At 37.0% G+C, this 20200-nt stretch overlaps 4 protein-coding genes and 1 non-coding gene across 7 annotated transcripts in view; 3 read left to right on the top strand and 2 right to left on the bottom strand.

Annotated features, from left to right (window-relative positions):
* The window catches only part of pbrm1 (polybromo 1), a 40950-nt gene extending 40084 nt beyond the window's left edge, over window positions 1-866 (bottom strand). For all 3 annotated transcript variants that reach the window (XM_067388606.1, XM_067388607.1, XM_067388608.1), the window contains exon 1: window positions 767-866. The gene's annotated coding sequence lies outside the window, so the exon portion shown is untranslated. The remainder of the gene's footprint in view (window positions 1-766) is intronic.
* gnl3 (G protein nucleolar 3) lies at window positions 805-10024 on the top strand. The gene is made up of 15 exons (XM_067388609.1): window positions 805-973; window positions 1125-1183; window positions 2481-2621; window positions 2746-2883; window positions 2953-3033; window positions 3165-3300; window positions 3389-3492; window positions 3855-3999; window positions 4128-4215; window positions 4406-4583; window positions 7990-8132; window positions 8246-8382; window positions 8472-8626; window positions 9596-9662; window positions 9754-10024. Exons 1-15 carry the CDS (start codon window positions 961-963, stop codon window positions 9864-9866), a joined length of 1698 nt encoding a protein of 565 aa, XP_067244710.1. The 5' UTR covers window positions 805-960; the 3' UTR covers window positions 9867-10024.
* Window positions 4252-4328, top strand: LOC137021899 (small nucleolar RNA SNORD69). The gene has a single exon (XR_010895390.1). It is a non-coding gene; the product is annotated as a small nucleolar RNA SNORD69 (small nucleolar RNA).
* A 314-nt stretch (window positions 10025-10338) lies between the features above and the next one.
* glt8d1 (glycosyltransferase 8 domain containing 1) lies at window positions 10339-16341 on the bottom strand. The gene is made up of 10 exons (XM_067387482.1): window positions 16228-16341; window positions 15995-16028; window positions 15817-15915; window positions 15520-15730; window positions 14092-14200; window positions 13915-13999; window positions 11831-11943; window positions 11410-11576; window positions 11108-11220; window positions 10339-11009 (listed from the first exon to the last, which is right to left on the bottom strand). Exons 2-10 carry the CDS (start codon window positions 16008-16010, stop codon window positions 10825-10827), a joined length of 1098 nt encoding a protein of 365 aa, XP_067243583.1. The 5' UTR covers window positions 16011-16028; window positions 16228-16341; the 3' UTR covers window positions 10339-10824.
* Window positions 16342-18525: 2184 nt separating this feature from the next.
* On the top strand, window positions 18526-19897 carry spcs1 (signal peptidase complex subunit 1). The gene is made up of 4 exons (XM_067388605.1): window positions 18526-18738; window positions 19320-19379; window positions 19458-19544; window positions 19626-19897. Exons 1-4 carry the CDS (start codon window positions 18703-18705, stop codon window positions 19755-19757), a joined length of 315 nt encoding a protein of 104 aa, XP_067244706.1. The 5' UTR covers window positions 18526-18702; the 3' UTR covers window positions 19758-19897.
* The last annotated feature ends 303 nt before the right edge of the window (window positions 19898-20200 follow it).

The raw sequence follows: 20200 nt of genomic DNA, 5'->3' as shown, positions 1-20200 counted from the left end.
TAACACTGATTGATGAACATCCTTATTTTATTTATAAATATTTTACAGTATTTACATTAATCTAACTGAATATATATGGGGAAAATGCTCACTAGTTTCAGGACATTATTTTCAAATCAGTGAATGTATTACAAGTAATTAAATAAGTATTTAATACAATTAATTGATTATTGTCTGTGTATTAGAAAATTAGCAGTAATTCTAAAGTACAGTAATGCTTGTTAACACCAGCTTACTAACAGAATTAGTGGCAAATGATACATCTAAACATTCATATGCTATTTAAGGGAAGATATCCACACTTTTGAAAGAGCATGCAGAAATAAGACAACACAAGAAGCTGCATATCATTACAACACCTTATCTGCACAAAACTGATTTTTATTATGCTGTAATACAACAGCATCTCCTAAGTGAGTGATGTGCAGCTATGAGACAATGCGTGAACCTGTGATAAGATGCATTTATTAACACGTCTGATAACCACAGCCACTTCAAAAGGGTTCAGAGTGTCTGCAGGACTCCGTGTTTTACAGTACGAGGATGATGATGATGATGAGGGTGAAGGTGGGACCGTCTGCAGACACAAGCTGTGTGACACATGCATCAGCACAGGCGGATAAAAACAAAGACACACACACACACGCACGCGCGCGCGCACGCACTGGGCCATGCAACACTCTGCGTGATGATGCTCGCGCTTTATTACAGCATGAACAGCAGACATGGCAAACAATACACAGAGCGCGCGAGCTGCAGGCCTTACCGTCCGTGTCTGATCAGCTGTCTCTGAGAGCTGTCTGAGGACTGACACACATTCAACAAGGAGGCTGATTGATTTATTAAGAAACCAAGAGGAAAAAAATTAACCCTTTACAGTGCGAAAGCGGAAGCGGAAGTGAGGGGTAGACACGTGCTGCGCTGTGAACGAGAGGAGCGCGTGCTGTAGCAGCGACAGACATGAAGAGACCGAGTGAGTAACGTTATATAATCTCGAAAATGTTATTATTAACATACTTTAACTGTATATACACAACGTAAATATTTATATTTACCCATTGTTCGTTATAAGGATGTAATAAACTATTAGAAGTAATCTGAGGTAACTCACGTGTCTTTCGTAGAGTTGAAGAAGGCAAGCAAACGCGTATCATGCGCCAAACGCTTCAAAATACAAAAGAAGGTAAGAGATTTTAAGTGTTCATGTATATTATATAAGTAAATATGGGCTTTGGTACAGATCTGGTTGTTGTCAGAGCTAACAAAAAGAGTGCCACGGTGTGCAATAGAGTTAACAGTGTATGGACAATCATTCAGTAAAAAATTGCCGTAACCTACTGCCTGTTTAGATTCATAATTAAAAGTATCATTGCATTTTTTAAAAATGTCATATTTCTGCATATTTAAAAACAATAATCTCATAACCTTTTGATACTGATTTAATTTGATTGGTAATAGTCCTATAGTGTCTTATTATTCTAATGGAATTTATTGATAAAATTTAAGAATTTAAGATAATACAAACTTTTAATAAGGTTAAGAAAAAGGGCCCTGAAATCAATTTCAGAGAGCAAATATCACAATTATGCTGAGAACATAAATTAATTTTTTCTTTACAGACAAGTAGTCCTTTTTACTTAAAGGGTTAGTTCACCTAAGAATGAAAATGTCATTTATTACTCACCCTCATGCCGTTCCACACCTCTAAGACCTTCATTAATCTTCAGAACACAAATTAAGATATTTTTGTTGAAATCCGATGGCTCAGTGAGGCCTGCGTAGCCAGCAATGACACTTCCTCTCTCAAGATCCATTAATGTACTAAAAACATATTTAAATCAGTTCATGTAAGTACAGTGGTTCAATATCAATATTATAAAGCGACAAGAATATTTTTGGGGTGCCAAAAAACCAAAATAACGACTTGCATAGTCATGGACAATTTCAAAACACTGCTTCAGGAAGCTTCGGAGCGTTATGAATCTTTTGTGTCGAATCAGCGGTCCGCTGATTCGATACACTAATTCATTATGCTTCGAAGCTTCCTGAAGCAGTGTTTTGAAATCGGCCATCACTAAATAAGTTGTTATTTTGGTTTTTTTTTTTGGTGCACCAAAAATATTCTCGTCGCTTTATAATATTAATATTGAACCACTGTACTCACATGAACTGATTTAAATATGTTTTTAATACATTAATGGATCTTGAGAGAGGAAGTGTCATTGCTCTCTATGAAGGCCTCACTGAGCACATTGGATTTCAACAAAAATATCTTAATTTGTGTTCCAAAGATTAACGAAGGTCTTAAGTAATAAATTACGTTATTTTCATTTTTGGGTGAACTAACCCTTTAAGTGAATGTCTGATTTATTGACAAACACATGACAAGAATGAATGTTGGTTATTATTGTTATGGATGTTATTATTACACATTTGGACACTATTTTTTTTTTTTTTTTTTTGTCTTTCTCCGTTTCTAGGTTCGGGAGCATAACCGTAAATTGCGGAAAGCGGCAAAGAAGACCGGGATAAGCAGAAAGCCAAAGAAAGATGCTGGAGTACCAAACAGTGCTCCTTTTAAAGAGGAAGTGCTTCGAGAAGCTGAGCAGAGAAAACAGGAAGTAAGATCAGTACTAAAACTTGTTTTTTTTTCTAAATTTATAGTCAAAGTTTTTTGTACATATCTATTACTGAAGCATACGTCTTTGCAGTAAACTGATGTGTAATAAATGTGTGTTCTTGAAGCTTGAAGCTCTGAAGGAGCAAAACAAGATTGCAAAACAGCAAGAAAGAGCTGAAAAGAGGAAAAAGGATAAAGAAGCTGCCAGTGCTGAAGTCGAACCTGCAGCCAAGAAAGCCAAGCAAGCCAAAAAGGAAAGAAAGGTATAGAATCGTTTATTATAAAAGTAAATCGCTGACTCTAGCTTCGCTTCTAACTTTGTTTGTTTGCAGGCGACGAAAACTAGAGAAGCAAGGGCTGCATTAGTTAAAGAGAAAAGCGCTAAAGCATTCAAATGCTGCGAGCTAAACAAGGCAAGTTGACAACTGATATCCAGCATAACAAATTGACAATGACATATTCCTGAATCTGTGTGATGGTCTCCAACATTGCCAAAATTGTCATTCACAAGGTTGATCTTACATTGCATTGAATTCTTGTGCAGGTTATTGAGGCATCTGACGTGATAGTGGAGGTTTTGGATGCTAGAGATCCTCTAGGCTGCCGCTGTCCTCAGCTGGAGGAAACTGTCCTGAAACATGAGGGAAAGAAGAAACTCCTGTTCATATTGAACAAAATAGGTAGAGAGTGGTCTGTATTGCCATATACTTAGTCATCCAGTTATCATGATGAAAACTGGTTGCTAAAGTCTCTTTTTTTACTTCCTAGATCTTGTTCCTAAAGATAACCTAGAGAAATGGCTTGGGTATCTTCAAGCCGAGTGTCCAACGTTTCTCTTCAAAGCATCGATGCAACTAAAGGACAGAACTGTGGTATGTACATGTGGTACCATAATGCAAAATATTCCTTAATTAAATGGTATATGCAACAAGAGAATTTTTTTTTCGGTGGCCCTTATCGGTTGAGAATTGATTGGGTACTACCATTTTAAACTTTAGCGTCGGTAAAATTTTCTTTTGCTGTTTTTGAAATAAGTCTTATACTCACCATGCCTGCATTTATTTGATCTAAAATAAAGTAAAAACAGTAATATTATGAAATATTTAAAACAACTATTTTCTATTTTAATACATTACTTTTATATTTTTGTAAGCAATATAATTAGTATTTTTAATAAGCTTCAGTATATTGAAAAAAAAAACAACAACAAAAGCTCATATTCTCCATTTTACAGCAACAGAAGAAGCAGAGAGGAACTAATGCAGTTCTGGATCGCAGCAGAGCAGCTTCATGTTTTGGAAGTGATGGTCTCCTACAGACGCTTAATGACTTGGCTAACAAGAAAGATGGCGAGACCATGCTTAAAGTTGGCGTTGTCGGTAAGACTTGTCATTTTGTATGAACCACGGTGATCTCATTTCTTGATCATAAAATAACTTCTTGACTGCTTTGTCTTTTTCTTTAAAAAATGTTCATATTGAACCTTTTATTGTTGCCTTGTCTTCAGGTTTCCCTAACGTGGGAAAGAGCAGCATCATCAATAGTCTGAAAGAAATCCGAGCGTGTAATGTTGGCGTACAGAGAGGATTGACCAGGTAAATCTTCACCATTTTAGTGTCTTAGTACATATGCATTTGAAGCATGATGAACTGTATTGGTCTGACCACATCATGAAGTCTTTAATCAATCCAACACTGAGCTTCATATCCCAAAATAATTTTTTTTCTGCAAGGCATTGAGCCTCAATAACATGCCACCCTCAATAACATTCTTCCCCCTATATAGATGTATGCAGGAAGTGCATATTAATAAGAAGTTGAAGATGATTGACAGCCCAGGGATTTTGGCTGCCCCCAGTAACCCAGGAGATGTGATGGCCCTCAGGAGCCTGCAGGTGGAGGAAAAGGAGGAGAGTCCCCTGGAAGCAGTCAGGACTCTACTCAAACAGTGCATTCAGCAGCATGTAAGAAACACCACTGCCATTTGAACACCTTAAGAAAATCACAATGGGAGATTTGTGGCTTTTAGATCAAATATTGATAACTCATGATTGCATAGAATTTGTGTTTTGGTTGTGCTATACTTCATACTCTTGAACTGGTTACAAAGGAAGTGACTGATTCATTTTGAAAGCATCTACTTTGCTTACACTGATGAGCCAAAACATCATGATAGTCACAGGTGAAGCGAATATTGTTGATCATCTCTTAACAAGGCCACATATCAAGGTCCGTGTAGAGTAGAACTATCAGTTCTTGTAATCAACGTGTTGGATGCAGGAGAAATGGGCAGTGGTGAGTAGTGAGAATTTACCAACAGTGGTCCAAGGAGGGACAAACCACAAACCAGTGACAAGGCTTATTGATGCACAAGGGCAAAGAAGGCTGTACCGTCTGGTCCGAGCCAACAGAAGATCTATTGTGGCACAAGTCACACAAAATTTGAATGATGAATATGGGAGGAATGTGTCAAAACACACAGGGTGCATCACACTTGGGAATGTGAGTGACGGAACTGACCTTGAAGCTGTGGAAGAAGGTTGTCTGGTCCGATGAGTCCTATTTTCTTTTACATCACATGGACAGTCGTGTATGTGTGCGCCATTTACCTGGAGAAATGATGGCAGCAGGATGCACTGTGGGACAAGCCAGTGGAGGGAGTTTGATGCTCTGGACAATGGGAAAGCCTGGGCCCGGTCATTCATTTGGATGTAAATTTGACAAGTGCCACCTACTTAAACATTGTTGCTGACCAGGTTCACCCCTTGATGACAATGGCATTCCCTGGTGGAAGTGGCCCCTTTTATATACTTAAGTTTGAAAGTAGGAGTAAATTTCATGAATTCTCTTGTCTGGCTATCACCAGACCAAGCTCAATTTAATATTGAACATTGGTTTAGGGAGTTTGCTATGTATTTCCTACTGCACAAGAGACGTGATCAATGAGCATTATTCACGCAATTGGATAGTCCTTCAACCAATCAGATCAACAATCCGGGTGACGTACTTTTGCAGAGCGACGCGAAAACTCCAGACCGGTTTAGTTTGTATTGGTTTGTAGCGTTGATCAGCGGTTTGCAGAAGCAGCAATGGCATTGAGCGATTTTTGCAGGTTGTGCAAAAAAACACGAAAGTGAGTGGTATTTACACCCACTCGAGTGATTTGTTTGCTAAACTAAAGAAGTAATTTAGCATCGTCGAGAGGTTAAAAGGAATTGGATTGACGGTCGTGTGAGAGACGTCATCGTGTTATACCCGCCCAGAGCCATAGAAAGAGCTCTGTACCCGCCAATAGCGAGCAAGGCGGATAAGCCAGTCTGTGATTGGTTCCCGCAAAAGTGTAACAGATGCAGCAGAAATGAATGTACGGGTTTCCAGACTGAGTTGCCGGGCGAAATCAAATCGCCGGCAGATCAAGCTGGGTTTACCCAGTCTATGAATTCTCAGCACTTAAGACTAAAATGGCACTTTGAGAAACTTGATAAATGCGGGCCCTGCTGCTAATATCTTTGTGCCAGAAACCACACGACACCTTCAGAGGTCTTGTAGAGTCCATGCCCTGCAGGTCGGCACTGTTTTGGCAGCACGCAGAGGACTGACAGCATATTAGGCTGGTGGTCATGATGTTTTGGCTCATCGGCTTATGTCATACACTGTAAAAAAAAATATGGACCTAGTGTCCGTGACGTCACCCGTAGATTTCTGACGTGCAGCTAAGATGGCAGTGGCCTCATTTTCACCTCAAAACTGCTCTTCAGAAATCTACGGGTGACGTCACGGACACTACGTCCTTTTTTTTTAATACAAGTTAATAAAGATAAATTATATCATTAGAAAGTTCTAAAGGTTTACTGTCAATCTATGGCGTCTTTTTTAAGATATGCTCCAGCACCAGTCATTGAAATTTGTGTCAGGTTTGCATATGACAAAACAAATCAAACGGTACTTCATACCTTTAAAATGAAATAGTGATTGTGACATGAATCCAGTCCATTGCACTTGGGAAAAATGTCCATGAGTATCCATTAAAAACAACAAACAAAAAAACAGTACCTTTTGTCCACAAAAGCGTTAAATCCATGAAATATCGATATTATCCATTGTTTGCATCACATTTCTTCTGAATGATCTGCTCTCCATCATCGTTCTTTAAGAAAGTTTAAGCGTTTATGTTGTAAAACTGTATGTGATCATATATCTCACAAAAAAATGAGCCCACGTCCAAAATGCAGCAGTTTTAGTTATAATATCCAAGCAGTGCTGTCAAGAGTTTGGTGTCTTGAGGCATATTCTCCAGCCATAGTCAGTAAATCTCACAAAAAAAACTTTTAGACAATGCCAAGACGATCCAACGTGTGTTCTGTTTATCTTCCGCATGCGAGCACATGTACACAGACGCACATCTGTTTCGAGTCTCGATCATTAACGCAGCAAACCATGTCATTTTATAATTGTATAAAATAATCCCGAAAAAAGCACAAACACGGCAGAGATGCCAAATTCAGCAGCTGGAATTAGCTGAGGTAAAGTGACTGCTCACAGAGCAGCACAATCTACCTGTCACTCAAAGTGACCAAGCCCTTAATTATGCAGAAATTTAAGGCTTAATATAATTTAAACGGATAAGTTCACCCCCCTCTGAGTGGTCATGAAGGGCAAAATTAGCAGTATAGACCAAAACCACAATTTGTACCAACCTGTAAACGTTTTTTTTTCTGCTGTAAAATTGGCCACTTTAACATGGGACTCAATGAGATTCTGCTCTCTTCTGCAGCCTGTCCCTAGCAGCAAGTCGATGAATTGCAGTTTAAGTCACTTCCGTATTGGCCTCAAGAGAAACTGGGGGAGGTTGCCGCTTGGTGTATGTCTGTGGTTTAAACTGGTATTTCGGTCTGTGCTGTAAACTAAAGGCTATTTTTACAATGAAAGTTCACTGAAATGTCCAGCTTTTTGCATAGTTTCGTTCCAGCATATTTTAAGGCCAAAATGAATGCCTCCTATGTGAAATGGATAAAGGTTAGCAGGTCTGAGAAAGTGACAATTCTGAATTTAAAATATTAAGTAAATAAAAATAAAAGCTTCATGCAGTTTAGAAATCACATGTGCTCATATTGTGATTTATTTGCGATTGATTGCACAGCCCTTATAAATTGTGCAATTATTTATTTATTTTAAAAAAAATGACTTTCATTGTTTCTAAAGGGGCTTTTTTCATAGAATAAAGGTAATAACTGTAACAGGAATTAAGACAAAAGCAAAACTTTAACAACAGAAATACATTTTGAGGGGTCAATTCACTTCTTTTTTGGGGGGTTATTTTCTATTTAACCTCATACAAGAATGCAAACTTTTTTTCATGTGTTCTTTCAGATAATGCTACAGTACAATGTCCCAGACTACAGAAACTCCTTAGAGTTCTTGACCACCTTGGCTAAGAAACGAGGTTTCCTGCAGAAAGGTGGCGTTCCAAACACAGAGCTGGCAGCCACAACATTCCTCAACGACTGGACTGGGTTAGTTTCAGATTTTATTCATCATACATAATTCTTAAATGACTTTTTCTGTTAAAGCTGAATCCGCAGTTGTGCCCTGTATCCTCTCTCTAAGTTTTGTGTTGATGTTTTAGGGCTAAACTAAGTTACCACTGCAGAGTTCCAGAGCGGCAGGGCCTCCCCTCATACCTCTCTGAATCCATAGTGACTGAACTGCAGTCAGGTCTGGATATGAACATGGTGAGGACGGGCAACGAAAATGTTATCAGAGGTACATCAGTTCATTAAACAAATCTGAATATAACACTTGATATTTCATGTAAAAAAAATATCAATGCAATAAAATGTACCTGTCCTCAGGTGTGCGGTTCCCAAATCTAGCAAGCAGTTTAAGTTTTACCTCAAAAGGCCCCACTGCTGGCGTACTGAATGTCAGTGAGCTGCCTAAAGAGACGATAACAACGACAGCAACGACAGAAGCAGATGAGATGGACATGACCACCAGCACAGACAAGGTACTTCATATAAGCGACTTACCTCTGGAGCACTTCTGTCATCTGAGAAATGATGAGTTTGTTTTTCACATAAGTCCTTGATGACCTTCTAATCCAACTCTGATCTCTCTCTGACAGCAACTCCAGTAGATTCGATATTCACAAACCATACATGAGATAAATGTCATTGTTTCTCAGAATACACATTGAAGAAGTGTTTTGGGCTCAATACATCTTAAGATCTCTCATGCTGCCGATTACTACAGAAAATAATTTCGGCTTATCGCAGTACATAAAACTAAACGTTTAACGTGTAGTTTTGAAAGTGTAGCTCCAAGATATTTAACATGTTGATGTGAGATTAGTTTGATTGAAATCACCTTTTAACTTCTGTGCTAAATTATCTAATATTTCAACTCTGTCACTTCCAGGTAAGCCTGGTAACTTTCACGTTTATTTCACCCATACAGTGCACAGCATAAATGAGTACACCCCCTCTTAAACTTCTGAAAGTCAGCAATAACTCAATTACTTAGAAGACATATTATGGTTCTTTAGAGATATAATGTTCCAGCAAGTCTGCTTAATCAATTACCAAAGAAGCATGTCAAAATTAAGGATGGGTATCCATCAGTTATGCACCAGTCATTGATTGGATTATGAGATGTAGGCATTGCACTCAAATGCAGTTGATTTGAGAGACATGGTTAAAGCGAAGCATTATGTCAAACATTTCTTAAATGAAAACGATGGATGAGCAGTTCACAGTAAGACCACTAACATGCACTTGCAAATAGGGCGAATTTTTATTTCATATCAAGTTTGTGCTTTTTTCTTTTTCTTTTTTTCACTAATTGAGTGTCAAGGGTTTTTTTTGGTACATAGCTGCTGTCCATAGAGTGTGTTTTGAGCCCAGCACATTACCTCAATTCTCAGAATGCACTAATTGGCTTATGTTAAATATTGATCGACACATTTTCTGTTTTTAAGCCTGAGGCTGAAACCCCCATTTCAAAGATGGAGACACCGATTCAGGAATCAACACAAAAGAGAGAAGGTATGTTGTTTTCTGATTTACACCAATAAAATTTCTTTCTTTTTTGATGTCTTCTGTTTTTCTCAGTTGTTTTGTCTTTTATCTTATGTAGACAAGCCACCAAAAGAAACTAAAGTGAAGTTTGTCTCCGTCAACGTTGACCTGACTTCAATGCAGAACAACAACAATGACGACGCATATGATTTCAACACAGATTTTGTGTAAAATTCCACCAGAAAATGATTTATGGACTCAGATTGTAAAATGGCACTGGTTGGAGTGCATCTGTATGTATTAATTCATAATTAATTGTGTGTTCAATGTTATTTGAATAAATAAAGGGTTAATACTCCTTACATTGCATACAAAACTTATACTGAGCTTTATTCAATACTTTGAGCACTTTTTCCTTTCTGTACAAATTAGCATATATTCCCCTTCAACAGTAACAGCTGACATGTGGGGAGAAAAAACATCCAATGAAAGCAAAAGTGGTTCCTGTAGTGCAGGGATGGACAACTCCGGTCCTGGAGGGCCAGTGTACAGCAGAGTTTAGCTACAACCCTAATCAAACACACCTGAACCAGCTAATCAAGGTCTTTAGGATTAGTAGAAAGTTATAGGCAAGTGAGTTTTTATCAGGGATGGAGATAAACTCTGCAGGACACTGGCCCTCCAGGACCGGAGTTGTCCATCCCTGCTGTAGTGTCAAAGAAAGAAACTCTGAAATGTTAATTGTCACAGGTTTGTGTCTAAGCCCTGAAACACTAAAATATTTGATAATGAAATGGAAATTTTGCACAAAAAAAGAGGTGGGTCCACAATTCCACCCCAAAATTTTCAGGATAACACATTTTAAAAAATCAAGACCCTTGCATGGATGTAGTATACAAAATTAAAATTTAAAAGCTGTAACAAATGTTTTAGTGTTATTACTTTATAATTAGACAGTGAATGCTGAGGTAGTGCATTGATTGGTATTGAATGTTGCTTCTTTGCCGTTGCTCCGTTCCAATGTTGGTCCCAGTAACTCAGGTACTTCTAGGTTTCTTAAAGGCCTAGAAAGAAAGCCCCATATTTTGCTTCCAGACATCCCCTGAACAAAGTCAAACGTTCCAATGTCCCTCCACAAAGCACTTGTGCATTTTTTTTTTTTTTTTTTAAATGTAGTCCAAGCCACAGTCTATTTTTCCTCAGCATGTCTCCGGATTGGGTGGAATTTACCTGTGGGATCTGGAATGTACCATTTGTCCCAAATGTCAGGAAAAGAGGAGGTTCTTCCCCACGGTTTATAATGTCCGTTCCAATGGAGAAGTTTAGCAGCATTCACAAACTGAGGTGAATACCGTTTCCCCGCTCCTGTTGCCCCTAAAAACAAAGAGCGAAATGAAAATAAATTATTGGTCACTTCGAGATTCAAAAAGCTGCTTTACATTTATGAACCAGAGCCTCGACGATTTCCTTACCGAGATGTCGGACGTGCCACATGGGATCAATGTTCGAGTGCTGCTTGTAGAATACAATGAGCATAGGTGGCGTTGTGATGCTGTCTGCTAAAGTCTTACTGTAAAGGTCCTCTCTAGAGCAAAACCACCACACAAAACCATTAACAGCCCTGGACCTTCAGAGGCCTCAAGATGTCTTATACCATGACTAAAGAGGATTTTAACAGATTAAACACTGGGAACACAACAGCTGTCCTTAACTACATTCATTCATAAAATGTTTTCATAGAAACACAATACAAGTAATAAAACACGAAACTAACCTGGCATTGTGCTCCATCCAGAACTCAAGCTGGCTGGTGATATTCTGCTGCTTCCACTCAGTTAAATTGGCCACAAAGACTCCAGGATTGAACGAGCAAGTGTTTGCTCTCATTCCAAGCTTCTTGATCGCCTCTTTTTTGAAGTCCAGAAAACCAATATAGCTGTTCTGTAGCGGGTAAAACAAATCTATTTAAATGTATGGAATAAAACCTTTATTTAATTGGGGTATGAATAATTTTATACCACAGTGACTATATACAATCACAAAGAAAATAAATGGTTTATATATTTAAAAACCATGTGACTATATTTGGATAATGAAAGATGCTGCAAACGTTTATTCAAATATTCTGATGATGTTCTAAGAACAGTGTGAATTGGGGAATCCAGGCAGGTGAGATCAGGACAGAATAATCATACCTGATTTCCGGCTCCTCTGACCATGCCTTTAGAGGAGGCGGAGTCACAGTCCTCTGAGAAAGCTGCTGCATGTCCAAACTTAAGACTGGTGTCAAAAAGCTCACGAATGTCCCCTGAAGCACAGAAAAGAATACAATTAGTACTTACTACTGTATTTTAGTCAGAATTTGCACAGTACCATACAATACGAATTGTGCAGAATATAATATCCATATTTGCACAGTATGCAGATTTTCTCAATGTGTAAAATATGCAGATGGCATATTACATGTAATAAAATGTGCAGTATAAAACCAAAGGGGAAATGCAAAGACCACTGCAGTCCACAATACAATGAACTTTACATTTCATTCTTTCAGTAATTACAGCAGCAATTTTGAACTTATATATATATATATATACACACAAAATAACCACTTTAATTTCCCATATAACTGGATGCCACTCACTGAATAAAAAATTTATGATTAATTCACCACTGGTTCCTTCAAGATTTTCCTATTGGGTTTCTATAATGGGGTTTTTCAATTTATAAAATAAAGGTCTGTGGTAAACATAGCTTGACATTGCTTGGACGTTTTGTTCTATAACAAATTACACACCCATATCGAAAACACGAATATTGAAGCAGTTGTTTTTACTTTAAAAAACAAACATATGTTTCTAATAAGTAACTAGATAAAGACGTTTGGGGTGTGTGTAATTTACATTGCAGAACAAAATATTAACGGATCGTCAACATAAATTGAATCAAGTAATAAAATGTACATTAACACTGCATAGTCTTTACTGTAAAATTAAATATAGATAAATATTTATAAAAGTTATTCAGCCAAGAGCAGCGAGTTATTTTCTCTTTGTCTAATGCTGTCTGATTAACATAACACAGAGAGCAGCTGGTTTATTAGGCTGATGTCACTTTAAAGGATTAGTTCACTTTAAAATGAAAATTATCCCATAATTTACTCAGCCATTCTAGGTTTATATGACTTTCTTCTTTCAGACGAATACAGTCGTAGTTATATCAATAATCACCCTGATGCTCGCAAGGTTTATAATGGCAAGAAAGTGCATCCATCCATCATAAACGTACTCCACATGGCTCTGGGGGTTAATAAAGGCCTTCTGAAGAAAAAAAACATATTTAACACGTTATAAAGTAAAATAACTAGCTTCCAGCCAAACTGATTCCTAAGTGCCATAGGACATTTCGTAGTATGTCATGGCGTAGCGTAAAACCAGTAGTATGTTGCGTAAGTTACGCTTTAGACGCAAGTAGAATCCATGTGGCTGTAAGCTAGTTATTTTACTTTATAACGTGTTAAATAAGGATATTTTTCTTTAACTCGTCGCTTTGCTTCAGAAGGTCTTTATTAACCCCTCAGAGCCATGCGGAGTACGTTTATGATGGATTGAGCTTCAAAATATAAAGCTTGGGAGCATCAGGATATTTATTAATATACACCTAGGATGGCTTGAGGGTGAGTAAATCATGGGGTAATTTTCATTTTAAAGTGAACTAATCCTTTAAGACTTAATCGATGGATTCAATATTCTGATATACTTGCGATTTCTTTTCCAACTGTTTATGTTCACTTATAACAGACGATGCAAAAGAGAACTCAATTCAGTATTTGTGCACTTAAAGGAGTTCCAAGCAAACTTCCAAGGGAGCCTCAAAATGACAGATTTAAAATCAACTAAAACAACTAAAAATCTAGTTTTTTTTTTTTTTTTTTTAAATTCCCCCTTCAATTTTTTAGAAATATTTAATACATTTTAGTTATAATTATTGCAGTTATGTATTTTAATCTATGGGCACTCCTATGGGCACTTCAAATATTCTTGTGGACACTGTGGGCCAAGGGGTTTTAGTTTGCAAAATGTTGCCTTACAGATTATCTTCCAAGCATAATTACTAATTATTACATAATTGCGAATTCAATTTATTTATTATAAATATTGAGGCGATAACAGGTGATTGTAATTCTAGACTGCTGTAATTGGACATATATTTGGATATGCCCCTGTGGACAAGATGTGAATTCTGGGGTCTTTAGAAACTATAAAACTATGCACTTCACCTTGTACAATTACATCATCATCTAGGTAAATTGCTTTCTCTGCATCCGGCAAGAAAACTGGCATGTAGAATCTGGCGAAAGTCAACTGAAAAATAAAATACACAGTTATGATACATAACTGGCACTTGCAGAACACCATACACTTCTATTCAAACAGAAGCACTTGCACTTGATTACCGGCTTCACTGCATCCACCTTCTGAGGATCATTAGAAATTTTCCCCGCCAGAATCTTCGGATCAAAAATGATAATTTTATGTTTCAAGTCAGTCTTACTCAACCATGTTCTGGAATGAGAAATAATCATGTGTACCAATGATCACAGGTAATGAAACACAGTATAGTTCAATCCTTTAGATTGATCAGTCTCATGCAGTGGACCCCCATCAATTTATTTAATCATTTTTATGTTGATTTTTTTTTAATTGATAATCTATAGCAGAGGTTTTCAATCTTTTAGATGCCAAAGACCACAAATACGATTATTCTCATCAGTACTTTATAGGAAGCTATATAGTTTCATGCCTAAAGGCACAATTTAATCTGTGGAAAAAATAAATAAGCATAAATATAATTTGGAAAATATTTAGTTTCTATTACAATACTTTGCTTTTTTATTCTACTCTCTATGGAATTAATCTATGCTGTTAGATTTATTTATAAAAAAAAAAAAAAAAAAAAAAAGTTAATCAGGTTCTTCTTCATTTAATTTAAAGGATTAGTTCACTTTCAAATTAAAATTTCCTGATAATTTACTCACCCCCATGTCATCCAAGATGTTCATGTCTTGCTTTCTTCAGTTGAAAAGAAATTAAGGTTTTTGAGGAAAACATTCCAGGATTTCTTGCCTCCAAATGGTTGAAGGTCAAAATCACAGTTTCATTGCAGCTTCAAAGTGTTCTACAAGGTCTTATCTAGAGAAACCATCACTCATTTTCTAAGAAAAATTAAATATTATATACGTTTTAACCATAAATGCTCATCTTGAACTAGCTCTCTTCTTCTCGATTAGAATTCCAGCAGTGTAGACACTGCTAAGTGTATTACTGCCCTCCACAGGTCAAAGTTTGAACTAAATTGTCATATTCAATATACTAGTGCAAGTATATAAAAATTTGTTTAAACTTTGACCTGTGGAGGGCAGTAATACTCTTAGCAGTGTCTACACTGCTGGAATTCTAATAGAGAAGAAGAAGAGAGCTAGTTCAAGATGAGCATTTATGGTTAAAACGTATATAATTTTTTATTTTTCTTAGAAAATGAGCGATGGTTTCTGTAGATAAGACCCTTATTCCTCGTTTGGGATCGTGTAGAACGCTTTGAAGCTGCAATGAAACTAATTTTGACCTTCAACCGTTTGTAGGCCATTGAAATCCACTATATGGAGAAAAATCCTGGAATGTTCTCATCAAAAACCTTAATTTCTTTTCGACTGAAGAGAGAAGGACATGGACATCTTGGATGACATGGGGGTGAGTAAATTACCAGGAAATTTTAATTTGAAAGTGAACTAATCCTTTAAGTTTTTCCATGGACCACCTAGCTGCAGAGCCCAGTTTGAAAACCCCTGGTTTAATAAACCATTGTAATGCAAAATAAGGTGTACCTGAGATGGACCACAGACTCATTTAGAGTCACTATGTTGAATACTACATTAGCTTTGCTGTTGCGGAAGATGCTGTTCATGGCGGTGACAGCTGCTCCCAGCCTCTCCTCTGGAGCGGTGATGAGCACTGGGATCTCATCTCCTGTTCTGATGACCTTATGATCTGACAGGAAGTCAGTCTCAAAGGGCAGGGCCATCCCAGGCACTGTGTCTGCAAACACAAAGAAAAACCAGTGAGGTGCTGCATTTCAGGGTGCCAAGTACTTCTAAACTTCAATAACATCAGCATCTTCATACCTGGATTCACTTGCTTCAGGAAATCATTGAGATTGAGCAGATTTCGATGCAAAATAATTAAAAAGGCGATGACAAGGAGCACAAGAATAACCACATTCACTGGAAAAGAGAGGATATATGGCAAATGTTAAAGTAAAAATATATAACGTTTGAAGTAAGCAATGCTTAATACACTCACCTCTGCGTACAGTCATGGCTCTTGAGTTTAAATCCTGAATCAAAACAAACACTAACATGAGTGAACAGAAAAGTAAAAGAGAGAAATGTAACTGCAGGCTGAAGTAGAATATAACAAAAGCAGGTTAAAAATTAAATCATACAAGTAAAAAAATCCCAAGATGAGTTTTAGCAAAGAAGCAACTCCAAAACTGTTCAAACATAAAGCCTTGAAAATTGCAGGTGTGTACAAACCTTGTTTATTATAACGTCTGGACTCTCCTCGGCTCTTCATCCAAAACGCCAACTCAACATCAACAAGTCCAGTTACCCTTCAGTCCTGCAGTGAACGCGCCAGAGCCGAAAAGCCCTTTCACTGATTATATAGTATCATGATCGAGCACAACAGTCACGAGTCACGAGGTCAGTGGTGCTTTGAACGAATCTTTTAAGTGAACAAATCAGTCGCGTACGCTTCAAAGAAGACTGACTGTAGCGAGAGTCAATAGCATTCGAGTGCGGTCTGTGAAGAAGCATTTCATTGGCTTGACCTATCGAACAAGCAACGCCCCCTTCAGTTCACAGAACGAGTCGATGATTTGACTCTGAATGAGACTCGGAACGGAAATGAGAGGTTACTTTCCTTCTCAAACTTTTTCTTAATTTCGTGTAGATGTGTATATCTTTAATAATGTTTTGGCAACGTTAATACTTTTTGCCATTAAAGCCACTTGAAACGGAATCTAAATCACTGAACTAGACTCTCTTTCCTGGACCAACTGAACTGAATGAATTGATTGAATATTTTATCGCTTAATACAAGTCATGTGAGGCGGTTGAATGCAAATCTTAAAGGGTTAGTTCAGCCAAAAATGAACATAATGTCATTAATTACACTCCCTCATGTCTTTCTACACCTTCGTTCATCTTCAGAGCACAAATTAAGATATTGTTGATGAAATCCGATGTCTCAGTGAGGCCTGCATTGAGAGCAAAGCCATTCAAACTCGCAAGATAAAGGTAATAAAAACATATTTGAATCAGTTCATGTGAGTTCAGTGGTTCTGTCTTAATATTATAAAGCGCTAATACTTTTTGAGCGCCAAAAAAACAAAATAACGAATTTTCAACAATATAGTGTATGGGCCAATTGCAAGACAAACCTTTGGTTTTGAATTACGTTAGTGATTCAGATCTCCTATCAAACGGCAAAACCGATGAAATCACGTGACTTTGGCGCTCCGATTCACTGATTCGATTCGTAAAGTTCTGAAGCAGTGTTTTGAAATTGGCTCATATACATATTGTTGAAACGTCGTTATTTTGTTGCGGTTTTTTGGCGCACAAAAACTATTCTTGCTTTATAATATTAAAGGGTTAGTTCACCCAAAAATGAAAATTCTGTCGTTAATTACTCACCCTCATGCCCTTCCAGACCCGTTCATCTTCAGAACACAAATCAAGATACTTGATGAAATCTGATGGCTCAGTGAGGCCTGCATAGGGAGCAATGACATTTCCTCTCAAGATCCATTAATGTACTAAAAACATATTTCAATCAGTTCATGTGAGTTCAGTGGTTCAATATATTATAAAGCAACGAGAATATTTTTGGTGTGCCAAAAAAATAAAATAACAACTTATATAGTGATGGCCGATTTCAGAACACTGCTTCATGGAGCTTAGGAGCATTATGAATTAGCGTATCGAATCTGCTGTTCAGAGTGCCAAAGACACGTGATTTCAGCAGTTTGGCGGTTTGACACGAGATCTGAATCATGATTCGACACAAAAGATTCATAATGCTCCGAATCTTCCTGAAGCAGTGTTTTGAAATGATTATTTTCATTTTTGGGTGAACTAACCCTTTAATAAAAGATAAAAAGACTTGTTTTGGTCATGACTCATTGTATCTAAAGAATGAATGATTAATTCACTGAAAACACAAAAAACTTTGCTTGTCGCCATCATCTGGAATAACGATGCAATCGAATCAAAGAACAAATCGGAACAAAATTAAAGGGATAGTTCACCCAAAAATGAATATTCTATCATCATTTACTCACCCTCAAGTTGTTCAAAATTTGTATAATTTGTATAACGCAAAGGAAGATATGTTGAAGAATGTGTTAAACTTAAACAGTTTTGGGGCACCATTGACTTCCATCGTAGTTTTTTTTCCTACTATGGAAGTCAATGGTGCCCCAAAGTGGCCTGGTTACAAACTTTCTTCAAAATCTCTTACTTTTTGTTCAACAGAACAAAGAAATTTATACAGATCTGGAACATCTTGAGGGTGAGTAAATGATAACAGAATTTTCATTTTTGGGTGAACTATCCCTTTAAATAACACAAAAGATTCGAATCTCTGAGATGAATCAAAATCCTTACGTTCTCAATATGAGTTACAGATCTGATGGTTTCAGCGGCTGATGACGTACTTAAACCTGCCCATGACCATAAATGGTCTGAAGTGTGCGTCTAGAATAACGCCTGATTAAAAACATAAATATATTTTAAATGTAAAATCCCACGGATACAGCGTTGAAATCGTATCTTATTATTTAAGCCACATTTGCACTGAGAGCTCACAAGAGGTGTTTTTCACTGATCGGAAGCATTTTAGCCGGTCGATGCTTTTTGAGGGGTCCTGCGAATCTCTACGTACACACTTTCAAACAGGAAACATCACTCTCATCTGAATAAAATTGTCTTGCAGCTTATTTCAAAATGCTTTCAATGTTTAAATCCATTCCGACACATATGGTAAGCCTTCATGTAATAATTGCTATTTATCTGCATGCATGCGTTTATATTGTGTGGTTTTTAGAGCTGTTCTAAAACACTGACATATGTTAGCAGCTAACGGGTTAGCGGTGGTTTTGTAAATATTAATTATATAAAATAAAACTTTGGTTTTGCTGCAGGAATCGTAACAATAACACCTAGATAGTGCTGGTATAAGAAGGTATAAGAACGAAAGCTACCCATTAAGTGTTTTAATCTAGTGTGCACGCAACAGCTTTGGGAGTCAAGTAATCGAGATTAATTGTGGATGTAACATTTATATAAAAAATATTACTTGCTATAGACATACAATATTGATTCCTATATTAATGACGTAATGCATTACATATATTGGGTGTTAAGCCAGATACCTTACATTTTACCTTTGTAATATTTATAATATACACTATATTAGTTTGTACTGCAAAACCTATTCCAAGAGGAAGTGTGTATCTTATGCATGGTGATCTAATACAAAATTGAAAAACATTCCTGATGGCTTGCTTGTGTATAATGCATCACATAAACACATTATATATATTTACACTGATTATTTGCAGGACTATAAAGGACAGAAACTTGCTGAGCAAATTTTCCAAGGAATCATTCTGGTATCAGCGGTAAGTAAGATGGACAGCACCTTCACAGCCATCACAACATTATCATTTGTCCTCTGCCTCACGTCTTTTACCTTGCAGGTGATCGGCTTCATCTATGGCTTATTTATTCAGCAGTTTGGATGGACGGTTTACATAATGTTGGCTGGATTCACAGTATCCTGTTTGGTATGTGGCAAGACTTATGTTTGCTTGATGTAAAGTTTCAAAAGTCCTCTTGTGTGATTCTGGCTGTGTCCTATTCTTCAGCTCACCCTGCCTCCCTGGCCGATGTACAGAAAAAATCCCCTAAGCTGGCAGCCGGCCATGCCCGAGACACCTGGAGAAAACCGTGAGAAACCTCAAGAGAATCCGAGTCAGAAGAAGAAGAAGCACAAGTGATTCACGGCAGTATTTTAGTTTGGATTTGGCACAGCAAAGCCATATAGATATACAGTAGAAACAAAATCTATACAAAAACCCATTCATTTTTGTCCGTTTGAACATTAAATATATGTTAATAAAGAACTCTTTGGTATATCTGTGAGGAACTTTTTTTTTTTTTGAGTGGAGATGTATTGGTTTGTTAATGCAAAAGAAAGCACAGCATTCCTGAAAATGTAATTTATTATAAATCATTTCTTATTGATTTACATAATATAAATATACAGTCATGAAAATAGGAAAACTATTGAACTATTTTCAACGTCTTGCAATTTAATTCAATTTTGCTATCCACATAGCACAAGTTCACATTTCCAATAGAAAATAATGCTTTTGTGAAATTTGAATGTGCATAATAACATAGCTTTATTGCATATCTAGTGTTAAACTCAGTACTATCA

This window comes from Chanodichthys erythropterus, chromosome 6 (assembly GCF_024489055.1).
Source record: "Chanodichthys erythropterus isolate Z2021 chromosome 6, ASM2448905v1, whole genome shotgun sequence".
In the NCBI taxonomy this organism is placed as follows: domain Eukaryota; kingdom Metazoa; phylum Chordata; class Actinopteri; order Cypriniformes; family Xenocyprididae; genus Chanodichthys; species Chanodichthys erythropterus.
This window is presented reverse-complemented; position numbering and strand designations above follow the sequence as displayed.